General features: G+C 49.1%; 4 protein-coding genes across 6 annotated transcripts; 1 reads left to right on the forward strand and 3 right to left on the reverse strand.

Moving 5' to 3' along the window:
• The first annotated feature begins 1,363 nt into the window (after nucleotides 1–1,363).
• On the forward strand, nucleotides 1,364–3,161 carry LOC125534533 (trans-cinnamate:CoA ligase, peroxisomal-like). Its single transcript, XM_048697730.2, has one exon. It carries the CDS (start codon nucleotides 1,386–1,388, stop codon nucleotides 3,021–3,023), a length of 1,638 nt encoding a protein of 545 aa, XP_048553687.2. The 5' UTR covers nucleotides 1,364–1,385; the 3' UTR covers nucleotides 3,024–3,161.
• Nucleotides 3,162–11,577: 8,416 nt separating this feature from the next.
• On the reverse strand, nucleotides 11,578–13,711 carry LOC125540339 (pathogenesis-related thaumatin-like protein 3.5). Of its 2 annotated transcripts, XM_048703949.2 has the most exons (4): nucleotides 13,554–13,711; nucleotides 13,296–13,360; nucleotides 12,228–12,915; nucleotides 11,578–11,926 (listed from the first exon to the last, which is right to left on the reverse strand). In XM_048703949.2, exons 1-4 carry the CDS (start codon nucleotides 13,709–13,711, stop codon nucleotides 11,788–11,790), a joined length of 1,050 nt encoding a protein of 349 aa, XP_048559906.1. In that variant the 3' UTR covers nucleotides 11,578–11,787. The 2 variants fall into 2 exon arrangements, with proteins under 2 accessions (XP_048559906.1, XP_087401651.1); XM_087545525.1 differs by lacking the exon at nucleotides 13,554–13,711 and having other exon boundaries at nucleotides 13,296–13,536.
• A 135-nt stretch (nucleotides 13,712–13,846) lies between these two features.
• Nucleotides 13,847–16,476, reverse strand: LOC125540340 (ASI1-immunoprecipitated protein 1). Of its 2 annotated transcripts, none has more exons than XM_048703951.2 (3): nucleotides 16,160–16,476; nucleotides 14,704–15,240; nucleotides 13,847–14,349 (listed from the first exon to the last, which is right to left on the reverse strand). In XM_048703951.2, exons 2-3 carry the CDS (start codon nucleotides 15,217–15,219, stop codon nucleotides 14,197–14,199), a joined length of 669 nt encoding a protein of 222 aa, XP_048559908.1. In that variant the 5' UTR covers nucleotides 15,220–15,240; nucleotides 16,160–16,476; the 3' UTR covers nucleotides 13,847–14,196. The 2 variants fall into 2 exon arrangements, with proteins under 2 accessions (XP_048559908.1, XP_048559907.1); XM_048703950.2 differs by having other exon boundaries at nucleotides 14,704–15,237; nucleotides 16,160–16,429.
• Nucleotides 16,477–19,288: 2,812 nt separating this feature from the next.
• Nucleotides 19,289–20,926, reverse strand: LOC147987941 (uncharacterized). The gene is made up of 3 exons (XM_087540478.1): nucleotides 20,374–20,926; nucleotides 20,003–20,232; nucleotides 19,289–19,903 (listed from the first exon to the last, which is right to left on the reverse strand). The coding sequence occupies exons 1-3, from the start codon at nucleotides 20,924–20,926 to the stop codon at nucleotides 19,289–19,291; spliced, it is 1,398 nt and encodes a 465-aa protein (XP_087396604.1).
• Between the last annotated feature and the right edge of the window lie 1,598 nt (nucleotides 20,927–22,524).

Consider the following 22,524-nt stretch of genomic DNA (forward strand, 5'->3'; position numbering starts at 1 on the left):
TTTCACCTAGGTACACATGCATATCATCGCACTTCTTGCTAGGTCACGAAACCTATCTCTTTGTGTGTCTCTCCCTCTATCTCTCTTCAATTAACTTGCCACATTAAACTTTATGTCTATTCGGCAGCCTTAAAGCATCTCTAAACAAGCCATTAAAATTGAGGCCCCATATGGCTTCTTAGCTTTTAGCTGCTTCAAAAAATTCTAGTTCCTTACCAAACCCCTAAAACTTAACTCCTTAAAAAAAATTAACGTAAATTCATTTAGTTGGGGGCCATCAAGTTAAACCAATTACTTCATGAAACGACATCATGGTCACATACTTCACATGTTCCTTCGCGAAGAGAATTGATACAAATAAAACTACAAGAAAAATCACACACTTCAATAGAGACACAACCTTGGCCGCTCCTGCTAGTCTCGTCAATATTTTCTCCATCTCATTTTCATTGCTGACACTGTTGCTCTTATTTGTAGGCTTTTTGAGCTTGCACACTTGTTTCTTCTCTGCCTCCTCAAACTTGGACATTGCGTTCTCTGTAGTCTCATCGCTAGTAATCAGCGCACCAAAATCTAGTAGATTTCTCTTTATCAATAGACAATAGATTAATGTACTCTTCTTTCCAATACAAAAACATGCATCCTTTCTATATAAAATTTTAAGAAAAAAAATGTTTTTCAAATTTTCACAAATCTGAAGAACAACCGTATAAAATTGCACTCACTCTGTCCATTCACACTAGTAGAAAATTCATTCAGGATGTTTGCTCATGCTTGAGATGCGCGCAACACACGTCGTCAGCAATCATCACACTTGATGTCAGGTAGATGCTCGCCGACGAATGCGGGGCAAGGGTTGAGCCCGGCCAACCGGAGGACGTGGTTGTGTCGGCGCTCGGACAACGGGTGAGATGCGAGGGCCGACAGGAGGAGCACATCCCATGAGACAGCGCAAAGTGGCCGATGTTGTTGTGTGGTTCGGTCCACGATGAATTGTGCCAAAATGTGACGGCGTCGGGGCCTGGGTTCGATAAACAACCGCCGTCGAGGAGGGGAGGGGGAAACTTTATACTCATCAAGTGAGCGGGCGGGGAGTTCAAATTGTACTCCTCTAATACCGATAAGGGATCGGCTGTGTTTTGTTTAGGCCCTCAAAATAAATAAATAAAATTACTTTTCTTACCGGTTTTAGGAATCGGTTAGAAATGCTCTAAAACATGTACAAAGTTGAACATTGGTAACATTGCTCGCTAAGCTATAAGTAGGCCTACTAGCCTCACAGCAACTCAACTCTCAGGATATCTCATCTCCACAAATTAAAGCCTGACGATACGACACACAATATATTGAGCTGAAGGTACGTACGGTGGTGGACGAAATCATCAATGGACAAGCTTCCGAAGCGCCCGGCTAACTACGTGCCACTTAGCCCGGTCGGGTTCCTTCCGCGCGCCAGTGCAGTATACGGCGACCGCACGTCGGTCGTCTACGGGCGTCTCAAGTTCACATGGAGCCAGACGCACGAGCGCTGCCGCCGCCTCGCCGCCGCCCTCGTCTCCCTCGGCGTCCGCAAGAACGACGTGGTCTCCGTCCTCGCGCCCAACGTGCCGGCAACGTACGAGATGCACTTCGCCGTGCCCATGGCTGCGGCCGTGCTCAACGCCATCAACACGCGCCTGGACGCCAAGGCGGTGGCTGTCATCCTCAGGCACGCCCAGGCCAAGGTCCTATTCGTCGACTACGAGTACGTGCGCCTCGCTCATGACGCGCTCCAGATCGTTGCCGATGCCGGCGCCCCCGTCCCTCTGGTCGCCGTCATCGACGATATCGAAAGGCCCACTGGCGTCCGGCTTGGCCTCTTCAAGCTCGAGTATGAGGCGCTGGTCAGCAACGGCGACCCGGCGGCGGAGCTGCCCTTGCTCGCAGACGAGTGGGATGCGGTCGCGCTCAACTACACCTCGGGCACCACGTCGGCGCCGAAGGGCGTGGTGTACAGCCACCGTGGCGCGTACCTGAACACCATGGGCCAGCTGCTGTCGTGGGGGGTGGGCAACGAGCCCGTGTACCTCTGGACGCTCCCCATGTTCCACTGCAACGGGTGGGCACTCACGTGGGGAATGGCGGCGCGCGGCGGCGTCAACGTCTGCATTCGCCAGAACCGCGCCGCCGACGTCTACCGTGCCATCTCCGACTACGGCGTCACCCACATGTGCTGCGCGCCCGTGGTATTCAATATCCTCCTGGAAGGCGAGGCCCGGCGGCTCGCCGCTCCGGTCCACGTCCTCACGGGCGGCGCCCCGCCGACGGCCGCCCTGCTGGACCGCGTCGAGCGGATCGGTTTCAAGGTGACGCACTCCTATGGACTCACGGAGGCCACAGGCCCCGCTATGGCCTGCGAGTGGCGCCACCAGTGGGACCTCCTGCCGCTCCCGGAGCGCTCACGCCTCAAGGCCAGGCAGGGGGTGAGCGTCCTGTCTCTCGCCGATGCCAGCGTCGTCGACAGCAACACCATGGGTAGCGTGCCGCGGGATGGCAATTCATTGGGTGAGATCGTGCTCCGCGGCAGCAGCCTCATGAAGGGGTACCTTGACAACCCGGAGGCTAATGAGAAGGCCTTCAAGGGCGGGTGGTTCATGACAGGCGACGTCGGCGTCGTGCACCCCGACGGGTACATCGAGATAAAGGACAGGTCAAAGGACGTGATCATCAGCGGCGGCGAGAACATCTGCAGCAAGGAGCTGGAGGAGGTGCTGCTCCAGCACCCGGCTGTGGCCGACGCGGCGGTGGTTGCCATGCCTCACCCGCACTGGGGCGAGACACCATGCGCGTTCCTCGTGGCAAAAGACAAGGCTGCTGAGGTATGCAAGGATGAAGTGATCGCCTTCTGCCGCGAGCGCATGTCGCGCTTCATGGTTCCCAGGAAGGTGGTCGTCACTGACGCCCTTCCGAGGAACGCGCTGGGAAAGATTGAGAAGGTGAAGCTACGGGATGCGGCCCGGAAATCGGCCGTGTCAAGGCTGTAGGACGACCACTTACGGGGGGCATCATGATGATAAGGGCAACATTGTATTTTAGAAACAAGAAAATAAAACAGCATATATATGTGCCAATGTTTCTTTGCACTACAGATGTTTTTCTTTGTATTTTCTTATAGCAAAACTCTTTTCTTATCTGAGCACATCATCTTATCTTAACTTATTTTTAAATATGAAGTTTTTTTGAAAGATTCAAATATGAAGTTGCTCTGTGGATGTTTTGTTTGGTTTGTGATATTATTGGACACCATTAGATGGCGCGTGTGTGCTATCGGATAATTGGGCACACATTTCTTTGTATCCCCAAGGGCATCGAACAGCAACCCATAAATTACCTCCTACATCTATCCACGGACAAGGGGGGCCAGTCCACAAACACGGATGCGAGAGGCCGCCATTCAACCGTAGCCGCACACATCCGGCCGCCCTCATTTTTCTAAGTCCGTAAGATCAAATAACCGCATACATAGAGTATAGACGTTCAAATAGCCGCATGCAACACTAGTTCAAACTTGAAAAAGTTCAAATATTACATCCCAACATTGTTGTCCCCTTTAACCGCCCACAAATGGTCAATCAGATATTACTTCAGCTCCTCGTGAGTTAATCGATGTCGAATTTGTTGATGCATTTGAATAAACTCTTCAAATGTGGCCGAATTTTGGTCTGGAAGTTCGATAGGATAACCCATGTTCTCAAATTCTAGAGTTGTGGCGTCATCCTCACCCTCAGCCTCGACAATCATGTTGTGCATGATCACTGTAACACATTGATTTCATTGTCAGACCCGGGCATACCAAAGAAAGCGTGCCAAATCAACAGATCATGTGATACAACTGCTTCAAGAATGATAGTGGGCTTCTTAACATGACTCTCATATTGCCCTTATAAAGCCTTCGGGCAGTTCTTCTATTTCCAATGCATGCAGTTAAGAGATCCAAGCAAACCTGGCACCCTCTTGCTTCTGAGATTGCTAAGAGCCTCTCGGTGTCTGCCATAGTTGGTTCTTTCAGGTACTGAGGTCCCAACACCTCGACCATGGTAGTTGCAAACATGACCATGACATCTCCGCATGAGCTCTCAGACATTCGTAGGTTCTCATCCCACGAATCAGCGGGCGTGCCATATGCAAGCATCCGTAGTGTGGCCGTGTACTTCTGGTAACCAGAGAAGCCAATCATTCCCATGACGTCCTTCTTCAAGAAGAAGTAGCTAGTGATCATAGGACCAGCTCTGGCCTATGAGTGGCGTCACCAATGGGACCTCCTGCCGCTCTTGAAGAGCTCACGCCTCAAGGCCAGGTAGGGGGTCAGCGTCCTGTGTCTCGCCGACACCAACGTACGTCCTTGTCAACTACAACACCATGTCTAATGTGTCGTGCGACCGCAAGTCCTTAGGTGAGACCGTGCTCCGCGATGACAACCTCATGAAGGGGTACCTCAACAACCCCGAGGCGAATGAGAAGGGCGGGTTGTCCATGAAGGGCGACGTCGGCGTCGTGCACCCGAACGGGTACATTGAGATAAAGGACCGGTCAAAGGACGTGATCATCAGCGGCAATGAGAATATTTGCAGCAAGGAGTTGGAGTAGGTGCTGCTTCAGCACCCGGCTGTGGCCGACGCGGCGGTGGTCGCAATGCTTCACCCACACTGGGGCGAGATGCCGTGCACGTTCCTCGAGGCCAGAGACAAGGTTGCTAGGGTCTGCAAGGATAAAATGATTGCCTTCAGCCGCGAGTGCATGTCGCGCTTCATGGTTCCCAGGAAGGTGGTCGTCATCGACGCCCTCCCGAGGAACGTGCTGGGAAAGGTTGAGAAGGTGAAGTTACGGGATGCGGCCAGGAATCTTGTGTCAAGGCTATAGGACGACCATGTACGATGTCCATCATGGTGATAAAGGCAATATTGTACTACCTTTGTGCCCGTAATATAAGACATTTTTGTAGTTCCAGTTTTAAACTGCAAAAACGTCTTATATATGGGACGGAGGGAGTATTTGGAAACGGTATATATGTGCCAATATTTGTTTGTTCTTTGGTTTGTGTTATTATTATATATAATATATTCCTATACAACAGTAAATTGAAACTAGTTTATTAAGTCATTTTTAACAATGTTGTGTATCATGAGTTTATTCATAGTTAAATCTTTGCGAATTTGCCTAAGTTTGTGGAAACATTATCAGTGTATCTACAACATCAAATTAGCATATAATTAGATTCATATTTGAATATACCGTCAAAATTGTATTCATTTAAGGTTGTGGATGTTGGTGAAGGATAAATAATTTCTTGACTTGACACAAATTTATGTTGATGCCAAATCAAAGTTGAAATGGGGTTCATACACAAACATATTAAAAGAAATATGGTCATAAAGGCTTCCGTTTTAGGAAATCTGAAAAAGCAAAGAACCGGACTCCAAAACCTTAAAAATGGTTGTAAAGGGCCCTCTAGAAATATTGCAAAGACTCCCTTCTTAGTGAATCTGCTAGAGTTGCTCTAACAGTAGCAGTGACACTAATGATAACAAACCAATGTTGAGGTCAGATCTTGAAACCACCCGTATGAAGCTAACTAACCTGAGATAGAGATATGCTAATAGAGAAAAATAAGCACTAATATATCAAGAATTATTGAGTCAGTCTCAGCACTCATGCTAGAATTTCATGGTCTAACCTCAACATTAGGCTTCCATCGTTATTGAGTCAGTCTACGGTGAATGCTATTGAAAAGTGTACCAAAAGATCCGTTCAGACTTTCAGGAATCATTTCATGCATTGGCGGTCGAGCCCCGCCGCCGACGAGGCCAGGTTGTGGAGGAGACAGCGACATGATCCCAGACGAGCGCCTCATTCCGCTGCCACGACTTGCTGGATCCGCACGAGCCTAAGCCTCCAGCCCGCCGCTTCCGGTTCCCCTCCGTTCGAGCACCGCCGCCATCATGGTCGGGTTGGGAGGATACGTGTGGCACCACCGCAGAGGGGCGCCTTTGTTAAACATTGTATTTGTATTATGCGTATATACACGGTATTTGTATAAACCGTGTGTATCAAGTTGTAGGCGTGCGTGTAGTTTGTTAGGCAGGTAGGATCGATCTCATCACGTTGTGTTTATCTTGTAGATAGATGAGATCGATCCTAACCTCCTCCCTCTGTAATCTCTTCGGCCTTGTGCCTATTTAACACGCACGCGTCCCTGCCTCGGTGCATACGCTTAACCTACTTTTCACATGGTATACAGAGCCCTTTCTCTTCACCTCATCTAGCTATGTCAAGCTCCTCCTCCGCCGTAGCCATGGCCACACCCTCCATTGCCTCTCTTGGACATACCATAACCGAGAAGCTCACCCGCGAGAACTTCCTTGTATGGAAGGCACAAGTCCTGCCGCACATCAGGGCGGCAGGGATGACTGGCTACATCGACGGCTCCACCCGGGAGCCCCCCGCTGTGATCGTGACGGAGAAGGACGTCGCCGGCAAGAAGGAGACCACCTCCACGCCCAACCCAGAGCATGCAATATGGGTCACCCAGGACCAACAGGTTCTCACTTTTTTGATCGCATCTTTGTCTCGAGAAGTCTTGATGCAGGTCAGTACGTGCACCACGTCCGCTACTCTCTGGGCGGCGCTGTTGTAGAGTTTCTCGTCCCAGTCCAGGGCGAGGGTGATCCAACTCCGCTCACAACTCGAGCACACCCGCAAGGGAGACCTCTCCGTTGCCTCCTACTTCACCAAGATGAAGGGGATCGCCGACGAGCTTGCAGCCGCCGGCAAGCCACTTGATGAGGACGACGTTGTTGACCTCATCCTCCAAGGACTCCTGCATGAACCTGACTACAATGGGTTCGTGTCTGCTATCTCCACCCGCACCGCAACCGAGCAGCCGATCGGCCTCAGCGAGCTCTTCTCGCTGCTGCTGTCGGCCGAAGCACGCATCGCCGCCCAGATTGCCTCCTACTCCGCCAATCTTGCGGCCAGGGGCGGTGGTCGTGGCGGCGGCAACTACAACAGCCACCCCGGCGGTGGCAACGGTGGCGGCGGTGGTGGTGGCCCCCGCGGCTTCAACAACAACAACAACGCGGGCGGCTACAACCCAGGCGGCGGTGGTGTGCCGCAACAAGCTGGTGGTGACCGTGGTGACCGCGAGAAGTGCCAGATCTGCAAACTGGAGGGACATGGAGCATGGCACTGCAAGAAACGCTTCGACCGCGGCTTCAACAACAATGTTCGCAACCCTGCGGGCAGAGGAGGTGGAGGCAGAAACCGATCGGCCAATGCCGTTCACTCCTATGGGGTGGACAGCAACTGGTACCTCGACACCGGTGCAACCGACCACGTGACTGGCGAGCTGGAGAAACTTGCCGTTCGCGACCGCTACACCGGAACAGATCAGATCCACACTGCAAGTGGACAAGGTATGGACATTTCCCACATTGGTCATTCGGTTCTCACCACCCCTCATGGCTCTCTACAACTTAACAACATCATTCATGCTCCACAATCTGATCAAAGACTTCTCTCCGCTTACAAACTTATTAAAGATAACAATGCTTTTCTCGAAGTTTACCCTGAAATTTCTTTGTTAAGGACCGAGCCACCCGGAGAACCGTGCTCCAAAGCAAGAGTAGAGGTCGCCTGTTCCCTGTTTCTGGTCGCCATGATGCTCCTACCCGACAAGCTCTCAGTGTGGTCAAGCCATCTACATCAAGATGGCACAAACGCCTAGGGCATCCTGCTTTCCCGGTGGTCCAGAAAATTCTTCGAGATTTTAGCCTTCCAGTGTCCAATAAAAAAGATCACCTCCTTGTGTGTGATTCGTGTCAAATGGCCAAGAGCCATCAACTTCCTTATGCTCGTTCCACTAGTGAGTCAAAGGCTCCTTTAGAGCTAGTCTTTTCAGATGTTTGGGGTCCTGGACCCGTTTATGTTGGTAGGCAAAAATATTATGTGAGTTTTATTGATGATTTTAGTAAGTTCAGTTGGATATACTTGCTTAAGAATAAGTCTGATGTCTTTGCAAAATTTCATCTTTTTCAACAACATGTTGAACGCCTTTTCAATCGCAAAATTCTTGCTATGCAAACGGACTGGGGTGGTGAATACCAAAAACTCCATTCGTTCTTTGAACGCATAGGCATCATGCATCATGTGTCGTGCCCCCATGCACACCAACAGAACGGCTCAGCTGAGCGCAAACACAGACACATAGTGGAAGTTGGGCTTTCCTTGCTCGCTCATGCCTATATGCGCCTCAAATTTTGGGACGAGGCTTTCCTCACGGCTGTCTATCTTATCAATCGTGTCCCTAGTCGAGTCATTCACAATCAAACTCCACTAGAACGCTTGTTCGGCACAAAACCAAACTACACTTTTCTTCGTATCTTTGGTTGTGCCGTTTGGCCAAACCTACGTCCCTTCAACAAACACAAACTTGAGTTTCGCTCTAAGCAATGTGTGTTCCTAGGGTATAGTAGTCTCCATAAGGGCTACAAGTGTTTGGACGTGTCTACTGGCCGTGTGTATGTTTCTCGAGATGTTGTGTTCGATGAACAAGTTTTTCCTTTTGCTCAACTTCACCCCAACGCCGGCGCCCAACTCCGCAAAGAACTTGTTCTTCTCCCTTCCCATCTTCTACCATCGCCACACTTTATTCCAGGGGGTGCAGAAGAACCTAATGATCATGTGTCTGTGTCGCATAATGCCTCTGCTGAAAGTGTGCAGGAAAATTTGGAAGAAACAGGTGAAACTGGCTATGATTTTATGCTGGAGTTAGATTCTGCAGGAACGGCCACAGACGATCCCGGCACTAGTCCCCGTGTGGATTCGGGCGGGAGGATCTCCTCGGGATCCACCGCGTCAGGTGCGCCAGGCGCAGGCGGATCAGCCGCGGGATCCGCGCCCGCCTCTGGTTCGCTGAACGACCGCGCCGCGGGGTCTGGTGGGCCACCCGCACGTGGGTCTGGTCGGGCGCTGGACGCGTCGGCCTCTCTCGCCGCTGGACCAGGCGGGTCCCTCGCACGTGCTCTCGATCGGCTGCCACAACAAGACGACGCAGCTGGGCCCTCTGCGCATGGCCCAGGCGGGGTCCCGCCCTCCGACGCGTCTCCGGACGCGACAACTGGCAGCGTGGGAGAGGAGGCAGGCCGCGCCGGCGTATCTCTACAGGAGTTGCACCCCAGCGGATCTTCTACGCCCGCTGGATCCGATGTGTCATCTACCTCAAACCGGCTTGAACGACATCTTTCTCGTCTGGCTCCGCCGCCTCCTGCACGCTCCCGCACCAGATCGCAGAGTGGTATCGTTAAACCCAAGCTTTACAATGATGGTTGTGTGCGTTGGGGTTCTTTTTGTGCCACAGGTGAACCGCAAAGTGTGAGTGAAGCCCTTGGTGAACCACGGTGGAAGGAGGCCATGGATGAGGAGTTTGCTGCCCTTATGAAAAACAAAACTTGGCACCTCGTTCCACCAGCTAGAGGGAGGAACATCATCGACTGTAAGTGGGTCTACAAAATAAGAAGAAAACCTAATGGTACTGTTGACAGGTATAAAGCACGTCTAGTAGCAAAAGGGTTCAAGCAAAGGTATGGAATTGACTACGAGGACACGTTCAGTCCTGTAGTAAAAGCTGCTACTATTCGATTGATCCTTTCAGTTGCAGTGTCTAGAAACTGGTACATTCGTCAGCTAGATGTAAAGAACGCATTCTTGGATGGTGTTCTGTAAGAGGAAGTGTTTATGAGACAGCCTCCTGGGTATGAAAGTTTAAAATTTCCACGTCATGTTTGCAAGCTCGATAAGGCACTGTATGGACTGAAACAAGCACCTAGAGCCTGGTACTCACGTCTGTCATTAAAATTGCAGTCACTAGGTTTCCTTCCCTCTAAGGGTGATACATCATTGTTCTTTTATCATCGTCATGGGATTACTATTTTTATGCTCATTTATGTTGATGATATTGTTGTTACAAGTTCATCCTCTGAAGCAGTTGAGGCCCTTCTCAAGGATTTGCATAAGGAGTTTGCTCTTACAGATTTGGGTAATCTTCATTTCTTTCTCGGGATTGAGGTCAAAACTGTGCCGAATGGTATTGTGCTTTCACAAGGGAAGTATGTGCAAGAAATTCTTCAGAGGATGGGGATGAAAGATTGTAAACCATCACCCACGCCATTATCTACCTCCAAAAAATTATCTCTCTATGATGGGGAGGCTCTTAGTGCAGAGGATGCCACCAGATATAGGAGTATTGTAGGAGCTTTGCAATATTTGACATTGACACGACCAGATATTTCTTACTCAGTCAATAAAGTTTGTCAGTTTCTACATGCTCCTACTACTGTGCATTGGACTACAGTAAAAAGGATTCTTAGGTATCTGCAAGGAATCAAGGATCATGGCCTCAAACTTGGCAAGTCAGATTCTATGTTAGTAAGTGCCTTCTCAGATGCAGATTGGGCAGGCTGTCCAGATGACAGAAGATCCACAGGAGGGTTTGCAGTGTTTCTTGGCAGCAATCTGATTTCATGGAGTGCTCGCAAGCAACCCACTGTGTCTCGATCAAGCACAGAAGCAGAGTATAAAGCTTTAGCCAATGCAACTGCTGAAGTGATTTGGGTTCAGAACTTGTTGACAGAATTGGGCATCCGTCATCCAAGGGCAGCTTCACTTTGGTGCGATAATCTTGGTGCTACATACCTGTCTGCCAATCCTATTTTTCATGCCAGAACGAAGCATATCGAGATTGATTATCATTTTGTTCGTGAACGAGTGGCTGACAAATTGTTGAATATCAGGTTCATTCCTACTGGTGATCAGGTAGCAGATGGTTTTACCAAGCCACTCACACCGCGGCAGTTGGAAGCTTTCAGGCACAATCTCAACTTGGATAGTTGTGATTGAGGGGGAATGTTAAACATTGTATTTGTATTATGCGCATATACACGGTATTTGTATAAACCGTGTGTATCAAGTTGTAGGCGTGCGTGTAGTTTGTTAGGCAGGTAGGATCGATCTCATCACGTTGTGTTTATCTTGTAGATAGATGAGATCGATCCTAACCTCCTCCCTCTGTAATCTCTTCGGCCTTGTGCCTATTTAACACGCACGCGTCCCTGCCTCGGTGCATACGCTTAACCTACTTTTCACAGCCTTGTACCGCTGCCGTGACTCCGCCGGTTCCCCTCCGTTCGAGTCCCGCCGCCATTGCCGGAAGCCGCTGCCGTCACAGTCAGGTTGGGGACAAGACCGGCGGCACGATAGACGGGCATTTGACTATAAACGTTTTTGACTAGCAGTGTCTATATCTGTTGCCACGTGTCCCTGATGGATGGGCCCAAACTGTCGTAAGCATATTTAAACTTTAACCAATAGATCACTAGTGTTTTTTGAAATCAAAAGTCAACTTTGTGGTAGTTTTTGGAGCTTTTCAAAAAGTGGTAGTTTTTCAAAACCATAGCGCGAATTGTGGTTGTTTTAAAAGCTCTTTACTCTGCTGTCTATAATCCCACCAGAATAGATGATTAGAAAAGCAGAGAGAGAAAGAGAGAGAACCAAATATTCACTTATGCTATCTCTGTATAACTCTCATTCAAATTCAAATGGTACTGACTGACTGACAGTGCAGAAACTTGATCCATGAATCACCTATACTCTCTGTTTCTCATAGTAGAGAAAAAAAAATCCAAAAAGAACTGTATCAGGAAGAGGGTCAGGTCAGCTTGCTCTTGGATGATTAAGCCTTAATCAACTAATCAGTCACACTGGGGATGCAGATTGCAATGACAGGAAGCTGCAGAGAAGCAGCAGCATCACAAGCATTAGTGGAGATGAGGTGCTCCTGCCGGAGCCGCTGCAGACGAGCCGGCTGTCGCGGTACGAGCACACCGATTGCTTCCTGGAACAACAGAATGTACAAGATCAAACGGTTAGCAGGAGCAAAGATTCATTGAAATGTCTGTCATTCAGAGATAAGTGTCATGTAAACTGGCACAAGCTTATCAAATCAGAATGGCACTGTATATTGAGAAATTGCTTGTGTGTGAGAGATGATTGCTACAGTGCCATTCAATCGGTGGACAGCTTGCAGATTGTGTGAAGAATTGGATGCTTTGACCACACACAAGATCTTGAGAGACATATGGAGGAATTTCATCTCAGAGAGAGATGATAATTAAGGTTGTCAGAACAGTACGTACATGTTGCTGGAGCAGAAGGTGATGGTGTAGTCGGGCGACTGGGCGCAGGTGAAGATGGAGGAGGGGTCGTCGTAGGCGTAGCTGTAGGCGGCTGGGCACGCCGCCTTGAACTTCTTCGAGTAGAAGGTCGGCTGGCAGGCCACCGGGTTGGCGTACTGCCCGCGGCAGCAGTACTGGTCGGTCCCGAACACGTCACACGCGCTCCGGCACGCCACCACCTTCCCGCCATCTCCCTTCACGGCCAGCTCCGATGGGCAGCCGCGGCGCAGGTCGCCGTCGCACCCCGCCGGCGCGCAGCCCGTCCAGTTGGCGCTTGTGGGGGTCGGGGTCACCACCACGGGGAGGTTGAAGCCGTCCACCAGGCTCACGTCGTAGTAGTCAGTCGCCGCCAGCGTGAACTCCGCCAGCGTCGCCGGAGCGGCCCCCGACGCCGATTCGCACTGCAGCGACGTGCCGCACCCGCCCGTCTCGCACGTGCCGTTGCCGGCCGAGTCGAAGGTGCAGCCGGTGCGGCCCCACACGCGGCCCGACCACCCCACGGGGGCGGTGAACACCACCGAATCGCCAGCGCGGAGCGCGTAACCGCCGCCCCCGAAGCTCTCGCCCGGCGTCACCGCCGGCCACACCTCCGTCTTGCACTGGTTGATGAGCGTGAACTCCCGGGCCGACTCCACGTGCCTCATTGCCCCTGTCATCACAACAACAACAAAAACGACTTTGGCTTCAGTTAATACTACTGCAGCATCTAGTAGCAATCTGATTAACTGATCTTCAGAGACAAGCAATCTATGGCATTGGCAATGTGTGTCAGGTCAGGGCTTGCAAGATTCCACTTATGTTGAGTATGTCCTGACAACATTTGAAACAAGGTCTACACTCTACACTGTACATTCAAAACAGAGTGCAAGGCAATCTGAATAGATGTACACCAACTGGCTGGTGATGATTCCAAAGCATGCCATTCTATTCTAGCAGTCAGAAAACCTGACACAATCTCATCCCAGCAATAGTAGAAAGCAAGAGGAGAAGATGAAGCAGAGGAAAAGAATTGATTGTGAAGAGTAGCACCTGAGAAGAAGCAGATGAGAAACAGAGGCAGAAGCAGGGCACTTCCCCTCCTCGGCCCTGGGGACCTACCCATTGCAGATTCAGGTGCAGCAACAACAGTGAAAAACCTCTGGTGATGTGTATGGGTGTATACAGGTAGGTAGATATACTACTGGTAGCAACACAGCTGACGAGATAATTATTTAGAGTAAAAAAATTAACACAAGGAGAGAATACGTGAGAGGGAGGTTCAGTGAGGCATGCCAGGAAGGGACAAACCTTGCTTGCCATGGCTTCCTTGCTTCCTCTTGCCATTTCCTTCTCAGATTCTCCAGCCAGCCAGGCAGAACCTCCTTTTCCTGTGTTCCAAGACTTGGGAACATGGCACTTGTGACTCTGACATTGTGTCCATTCCTGGGAACACAAGGCAGAGACATGATTCCCTCCTGCTTCAAGCAACAACACACCTTCAGGCATCAGGACCAACATAAAACAACTCAAGCTAGCAGCAGAACTGCCAGACAGGACTGAACCGCGGGCACCGACATATCAGATAAGCAAGTTTGAAGCAATGCAGGAGACAATATCAGACATCATTGGATCATCTTGCTGACAAGCTAAGCTTGGAGGTCATACAAAGATTATTAATACACCAAGCGTACCATCAAACGGTCGTAATGTATCGACTGTTGTTACACTAAGGAACTGCTGCTTTGCAGCTGGCCACAACTAGGGCATGGCGGCACCAAACAAATCAATGCTTTATTACCATCATCACACCACAAGATGAGAACTAGCCAATGGATTATCACTATCACACCATCACATCTGTGAGTGGGGATGCCCTGGGCAGAACAAGAATCTGCTTGCACTGGTGACTGCAGTCAGTCTACGAGGGAGGAGCTTGAACGTCAGGAACCTATCAGTCTTCTCCCAGCTTGACCTTATAATGCTGAGCGAGTTTAGTGATTTCCCCGTTGTTCACGAGGTTCTCGAGCATGTCGTACTTGGTGCTGCTTGCTCCCAGGGTTTCCTGCTGCTGCGCCGCCAGCTCCTTCTCCTCTTCCAATTGATTCTGAAACAAAAAGAAGAAAAGAGTTTAATGAAATTATGGCTCGGATACAGAAGAAATGAGGTTTAAAGCAACTGTATCACATTTTAAAGAGCAGCATCATCATCAAAATTCTCAAAATATGCTTGACATCTCCTGTTCCCTGAGCAAGTGTTTTTCTCATTTTAGACAAGTAAAGCAGAAAGATTTGCAGCTTTTCTTAGTAGTGGGCATACAAGTACTCCCTCCGTCCCAAAAGAAGTGTCTCAACTTTGTACTAACTTTAGTACAAAGTTATACTAGAGTTGAGACACTTATTTTGGGACGGAGTGAGTACATAATAAGAACAGTAACGAAGTAAAGAAACAACCACTTCACCTTGATGAGTGCCATATTTTCTGCTTCTTGCCTCCTCATAAGGCCCTTGAGCTTATTCATCCCATCATACCCCGGATCTCCTTGCTTTACCCAGCTGAACTCAATCTTCAAGCCAGGCTTCCTAGGGCGGTCCGGAAACATCTCGGGCTTTGCAAAGACAGCCCTCACAGGCCTGGGCATCCCGCCGATCATGAAAGGGAAGTTGTTCATCAGGTCCACAGCAGCCTGGGCCTGCGACACGTTGTCCACCTCCACCAACGCAGCGGCGGGGATCTCGTACTGGATCGTGTAGTTCTCGATGAACTCCGTGTTGACGACGTTGGCGCACTGGGCGAGAGACGCCTTGATAACCTGGCTGGTGACCAGAGGGGAGAGGTGGTCGATGTATATCGTCCTCTTGACCCTCGCCTCGAAATCAGCGTACTCCTTCTCAGCCTGTTTTTCGTCCTTCTCAGCCTGTTGTTCGTCCTTCATATCATGTTCGTCCTTCTGAGGCTGTTCGTCAGATGCCGCCATAGGAGCGAAGCGCGACTTCTGCTGGAAATAACAATACGCAGAAGCAGTCACTTGAAATGGCTAAGATTTCCTCGGAATAATTAAGAATAAGCACTGCAAAAGGTTATAAACAGAGCTGGCAAACAACAAAGATTTATAACAGAGCTGGCACACAACAAAAACAACATCTTAAGGGTATCATCTGAATATGAAGAAGCATTCTGCAGCAAAAGCATCTACAGGTTATACACTTATAAAACTATCAAACATCAAAGATAACTACTACTCCCTCCGTTCTGAATTACTTGTCTTGGATTTGTCTAGATACGGAGGTATCTGACACTAAAATGAGTCTAGATACATCCGTATCTAGACAAATCCAAGACAAGTAATTCGGAACGGAGGGAGTACTCCTGTAAAAAACGCTAGTGTCAAAAACGCTCTTATATTATGGGACGGAGGAAGTATTAACTATCAGCAGTGGAGGGTTGTTCATCTATTTCCTGGATGTAAGGGTAGGGATATGGCTCCAAAAATTTCATGGCTTCATCCAGAAACAGGGGCCGGCATGCGGGTTCAGTTTAGGATTTCCTCGAACAAGCCTTTTTGATGAAAGGGCAGCTGCCAAAATTTCCATTAGTAGAAACCTACAAATTGCTTCAAAGAGAACAAGCAACCACCCCAATCGCAACTACCTACTCAAGCATCGGCAGGGAAAGTTAAAAAGAAAACCGCGAGGCTAAACAAAGCACATGCAAAAGCTGATGAACATGGCTCAGCACATGACTCAGATAAAACATGCAGAGGTAAACTCCTCCACTATGTAGCTAATAACAAGCCGTTCCTCACCTCACAGCAACTGCAGGGGCGGCGGATCTAGACGGCGTGTGCCACAGGCCGTGAGGTCCAGCGGGATTTCTATTGAACTTAATCGCGGGATGAAGATGGGGAAACCTCGTACCTGGAAACCCAATGGGTGGGCGGGGCGGAGCGGAGGCGGCGGGAGCGCGGTGTCCAGACGAGGAAGAACGGAGCCCGCGGCGGCGGCGGCGACGCGCGTGAGGGGCGGGGGCGGCGCGGGGCGTGTGATTGGGGCGGCTGGGAGTGGGGCTGAGGCGTCGGCGGGCAGGCTGGCGGGATTGAGCCGTCGGTCGGCGGGAACGGCGACGGCGACGGCAACGGCGACGGTGGCGGCGGCTGTAGGGACTAGACGAGAGACAGCGGCATTTCTAGCCTGTCCGGAAAAAGGTGGGACTTTTAGGGCCGGTTTGCGTTTGGGACGACGGGATAGGAGAACACAGGAATAGAAAGAATCCATAAATTGCAAGAATTAAATGCCATGTCTGCCCGCATATAAGCTTTTATTAAAATTATATACGTTTTGATTTTAACTTCAAATTGTTTTTTCATAAACTTGGTCAAACGTTGTAGATTTTAATAACTTGGCTAAAGCAATACACGGAGTGAACAAGGACGGACATCGCCAAATGTCCATGGAGACGTTCGACGTGTTCAAACGTGTCCGTGAAAAATGTCTGCTTTTAGTTTTTCCGATACCAGGACTACTCAAAACAGTCAAAGATAAAATAGCACAACTCTTAAGCATTTGAAAGATAAATATTTCAATGCTACAATAATTTAAATTAAAATAATATAATCCAAAACTAAAACTTTGATGCTCCAAAAATATTGTTTTGAGAAGCGTTTTGAAGCATCAATTTTGTTTTATTTGCCCTAGACATCCATGCAGGTAATTCAATCACAAAATTTGCATGCACATCGATGCTTGCCTAGAAAATAGAACTTTTTTATCTTTATTATTATGATGATTTACTGTTCACATGAGCTCTCATGCTCACAAAAGCACTTCCGTAAGAATATTTCTTTCTTACTTTTAAGAATTTACTACTCCCTCTGATTCATATTAATTGTCGTTGGATTTCTATACAAAGTCAACGACAATTAATATGGATCAGAGGGAGTATGAACATTTTTTTGTTGTCTAATGTTTTTTAATAAAAGATTAAAGGTTGTATATTAAATAGCATAAACCTTTAAAAACAGCATAAACTTTAAAAATAGCCTTACAAAAATTAGAAATACATCAAATCCTTTGAGTGTCGAAGTCTTCTTCCTGCTGCATCCATCGATGGCATACCGTGAACAAAGCTCGTTGTCTCCTCTGGGCCTTCGTCTCAGCAAAGTAAACTTATTTAAACACAGGAGCATGTAGAAACAATGACTAGGAGCTGCTCTACCTCAGCGTCGCACCTTCGCGTCCAGGAGCTGGTTCGCCGCCCTGCCGTCCCGTTGCATCCAGGAGCTGCTCTACCTCCATGCCGCTCCCCGTTGCAGCTGATTTAGAGGCGCATGACACGCATGAGGTCGGTACTGACCGCTTAGGCCAACGAGCTTGTGGGGCTTGGCCACAGTGTCGCCGTTGAACTTGCCATCGACCCTACCCACTTGTCCTCCTGCCTGCATCCCATCTCCCCCCCCCCCCTCATTGTGACGCCTTTCTCCCGTCATCGCTGCCCTCCATCAGCCTGATGAGGTCACCATGCTTTGGATTTTTTTTCCAGGAACCTGATTGTTTTTCTTTTTCTGTGTGTGAGGGTTATTCTGGGTACTACAAAAATTGTAGTTTATTGTAACAAAATCAAAATATGTATCTAGTTTTGGGTCTTCTGTAAAAGCAGGAACAAAATTTCAATACCCAAATCTTCTCTCTCCTCTATCTAAAATGGATTTGAGTAGCCAAAATTTTGGTCTGCTATTGCAGATGCTGGGCCTTACTGGTTCCCCTACGTACCCCCGCCATTTCAGCAGAACATTAATGAAATGTTGGAAAGAGCAACTAATGTAGTGGCATATTGCAAAGATCATGGAACCTATAAAACCTTAGTTGTAAAACATCATAGAGCAAAAAATAAATATCAAGAAGGTTGCTGGCAACTTTCCCTGAACGGCCTGCAAGTGCACAACCCATCCTTGTCGAAACACTAACGTTGTTGGAAGGAGTTGTTGTTTGCTTTCCTACTCATTTTCATGCCCCCACCTCGTTGAAACATCACAATGGTGATAGCGTCATAGACGGTAGATATTAGAGGAGGATGGATGAATTGTGCTGGCTTGTCACAAAACACGTAGCATAACAAGCTTTAACTTCTACATACACGGGCTAATCTATACCTAATAATAATAAAGGACGGCGTGTTTCTCCGGTTTTTGCTCCATCCACATAGTGATTGTAATTTTGGTCCACACATAAATTTCCACACTATTTTTATTCACCGTCCGATCCAATTGAGCGGGCTTCCTCTGATCGTTTGTATGAACTAGACAAGTGGTGGAAGTTATGGCCCAATCGACGTGCGACTGGGCTTCTTGGGCTTGCATGTTTGATCGATTGAGCCGGCTTGAATAAGGTAAAGAAGAATTGTTGGAAAGGGGAATCAAACTCAGGACACCATATACCAAGGCTAACCTAGCACGACCAACTAACCTAGTACCTCTTTGTGATTAAAAACTGACATAGAATGTAATTTCTTATATTTAGGTAAGAATTTCATGTGTCTTCAGCAACTTATTTCATATCAACAAGTCAAAAGAACTGCGACCGTATGCTTGTTTTGCTAAGGGGCACTGACAACATTATTTTTTATATATACTAAAAATGCATGATTATGACAAAAAAATAAACAAAGGGTGGATATTTTTAGACATTAATTTAGAATAACGCAACTACACATTAATTGAAACAAAAATATTTCACATAACATAACTTATAAGTTATACTCCCTCTGTTCCTAAATATAAGTCTTTGTAGACATTCCACTATGGACTACATACGGAGCAAAATGACTGAATCTACACTCTAAAATGCATCTACATACATCCGTATGTGATCCATAGTGAAATCTCTACAAAGACTTGTATTTAGAAACGGAGAGAGTAGTTAGTAAACAGTTGGACATATTGACATAATAGTTGGCCCATACAAAAATCCTCCCACAATCTAATAAACCGACATAACAAAACATATATCATGCCTCGGCAACGTAGCCCTCTACATTGGGGCAACTTATCCCTACAACATGAGATCTATCTTGTTCGTGACAATGAGGGACCAAGCAACAACAACCTCGACCCTAGAGTTGCCTACTAAACATGAACCCTTGCTTGTTTGGCTATGTTGGACGGGGAACTCGACATGACCCTTTGGAACTTTGTGACCACATCTCGAGTGTGCTTGTATGATAACTTTCATTGTTGATTGTAATTCGACTGACACAACATTCCTTGACAGACGAAAGTACCCGTCTGATCCCATGGGGATTTCATCATAACGACAATTAAGCAACACAACCTCCCAAGGCGAGGGATCCTCTGCATCAGCAGAGAAGGAGCAAGAAACTCGGCATCCATATTTGAAAGGCCACCCCCCTTCAACAACTCGGACACCCACGACAGTTGCCTGGATTGCTCTACGAAGCTGTTCAAGGGTTAACCGTGCTGCACAACAATATCCGCTGAATAGAGGGGTGGTATCCCTCGCAGACCCGTAACTGTAGCTGCAAGTGAGCGATGCTTTTTCTTGGCGCTGATCCGCTCCACGGTACTTTATTTTCAGCTCAACTTCAAATGTAACACGGTCTACAGCCACGATTGCGCGAGACGGGCCAGTCAAGCGCAAGTAAGGATCCTGGAAGCATCATCGCCATCATTAACATTACTATAACTAATTGGATCAGGAAAATTAAGGAGAATTAAGAGAGAGCTTAGTATTCATAGTACACAATACCTCTTTAGTGACTAGTTGGTAGTTATGCCTCGAGCGGTAGAAGAGAATGTTGCGGTTGTGGTCAACGGCGTCCCTTGCAGCGACCACGCCGTACACGTGGAGCGGCCAGCTCAATTTGACGTTGAGGTCAACAATTTCCAAGGAGTATATCTGCAAGGCGTGGCTGGCGGTAGCAGAGTAGTTGGAAAAACCAGGCGTGGAGGGCGTGAATAGCATAGGGCTCAACGTGGCTGCCAAAATCAAATCAAACAAATGCACACCAAATTAATTAAGCCAAGTAGTGTGTAACATCTGAGAATTACTAGCAAAGCAAGGCAGGTGGTAAAAGTTTTTGCACGTATGATAGAACGAGAAGAAGAGCAGAGTCCTACTTATGTCATAGAAGGAACCACAGCCTCCCATGCTGCTGCCCCACGTGGACTCCCAGCCGGCACGGTATCGGTGCTGGTCATAAGAAGAAGCTCCATCATCCTCCTCCTTGGCAATGGCGGATGATCCAGACCTGGCCATATATTGGGAGATTCTCAGGGATGCGCGGGACATGAGGTACAGCATCTTGATCTTCTCTGGAGAGACGCCGGTGGTAGCGGTGCTGTCAGCGCCGAGCTCCCTCAGAATCGACGCCAGAGACTCGATCCGGCGGCGCATGTCGTCCGACTCGGTTAGGAGGAGGCCGAGGGCCTCGTCGCTGTTGCGGACGAGGTAGGGCAGACTCACCCGGTGCAAGGTGGTTGTGGTGGGGTCGACCAGCTGCGGCGGCGCGTGGATCGTTGACGTCGAGTTGGAGCTCACGTAGGCCTTCTTTCCGGCGAACGTGGATAGGCCCCGGGATGTGACCTCCTTCCTCAGGGACTCCGTCTCCCTCCTCAGGAGCTCGCGGTGGCGGCAGAGGGCGTCGAGCAGGTGCGTGCTGTTCTCCGCCATCGCCGGGGTCTCGTGCGTGGCGGCGGCGGCGGCGAGAAAGATGAGCGGACGCGTGTGGCCTCCCTTCCTTAATTTATTGGGATCGGTGAAGGTAAGTCATCAGTCCATGACCGTCCCAGATTCCTCGTCCATCTACTTCCCAGATCCCCCCTAAAAAAAATCTCCTTCCCAGATTCCCCTCAAAGAAAAAAAAATCTGCTTCCCAGATTTTGCTTTATCAACGCAAACATTTGTTTGAGAAAGTGCTGCATTTTTTGAAGGGGTAAAGCCAACTTTGTTGATCAAAAACCACAACTAGCTAAGCTGTGTCATGTGGTTGGTTCCAAATATGACAACCCGAGCTAAAGTAAGAGAAAATCTAGCTAAGCTATGCGCCTCAACATTGATTGGACGGCCCTCAAAAGTAAAAATACAATTAAAAGAAGTTGCTCTGATTTTTGAGTGCTCCAATTCTGCCGTGGCTGCCTTGTTTGATGTCTCCCACAACTTGTTTTGAATCGCATGCAATAACCAAGTTATGTAGGTGAAGATTTGTTGCTAGTGATAGAGCTTCTCGCACCCCATTGCCCTTCAATGCTACTAGATTGCAAAAACACCAGCAATGACTAATGAGGAACTGCCAAGATTGTTAACTGACACTAGTTGTATAGCTCTCCCACGACATGCACGATCACCACGATCTGCAGCACGTCGCCCCACTGCGCCATGCGCTCTCTCTGTTGTACTGTAACACCATATATATCTCAAGAAGAATACAGCAACACCCAAGGTGCATTGCTTTCTCGGTCTCTCCTGTTCACATGGTATCAGACGGCGGTCTTCTCCTGCGTCGTTAGACCTCTTCCGCTGCACTCTCTTTCCAACTGCTCCACCGCACCCCACCATGGCCGCTCCATCTCCACCACCTCCTCCACCACCTCCCCCCCCCTCCCGGCTTCAGTCTCGGTGGATGCGCCCCCTCGCCGCCCCACGCTCCTCACCCCATCCCTCCTCACCCGCGGTGGTGCTCTGTTCGACCCTAGCGCCACCTCCTCCACTGCACCGCCCAACCCATCTCCCCTCTCCGGCGTGTTCATCAACCAACACGTACCGATCGTGCTCTCTCTCTCAACCCTCCCAACTTTTCCCACTGGCGTACCCTGTTCGAGGTGATGTTCCAGAAGAGCGGCGTCACCGACCACATCACCGGCGCACCGCGCCGTGCCGATACGGGCTGGATGCAGGACGACGCTCACATGGTGTCCTGGCTCTACAACCGCGTCGGCGCCGACATCTTCGCGCTCATCCATCAGCGTGGTGTGACTGCGGACGAGGTGTGGGCCGCGATCTGCACCCTCTTCCTCGAGAACAGCGAGCACCAGGTGGTCCTCCTCGCCACTGAATTTCGCCGTCTCGAGCAGGGAAACATGTCCATCATCTCCTTCGCCAAACTCAAGGAGTGCGCCGACCGCCTCGCCGATCTCGACGGCCCTGTCGACGATCGTGATCAGGTACTGAACATGATCCGCGGGCTGCACCCGCGTTTTCGGTACGCCATACCTATCCTCACCATGCAAACCCCCTTCCCCAATTTCCTCCGCTGCCGCGCCTTTCTGCTC

Source organism: Triticum urartu, chromosome 2A, assembly GCF_056163025.1.
Source record: "Triticum urartu cultivar PI428250 chromosome 2A, HENAU_Tu73, whole genome shotgun sequence".
Lineage (NCBI taxonomy): Eukaryota > Viridiplantae > Streptophyta > Magnoliopsida > Poales > Poaceae > Triticum > Triticum urartu.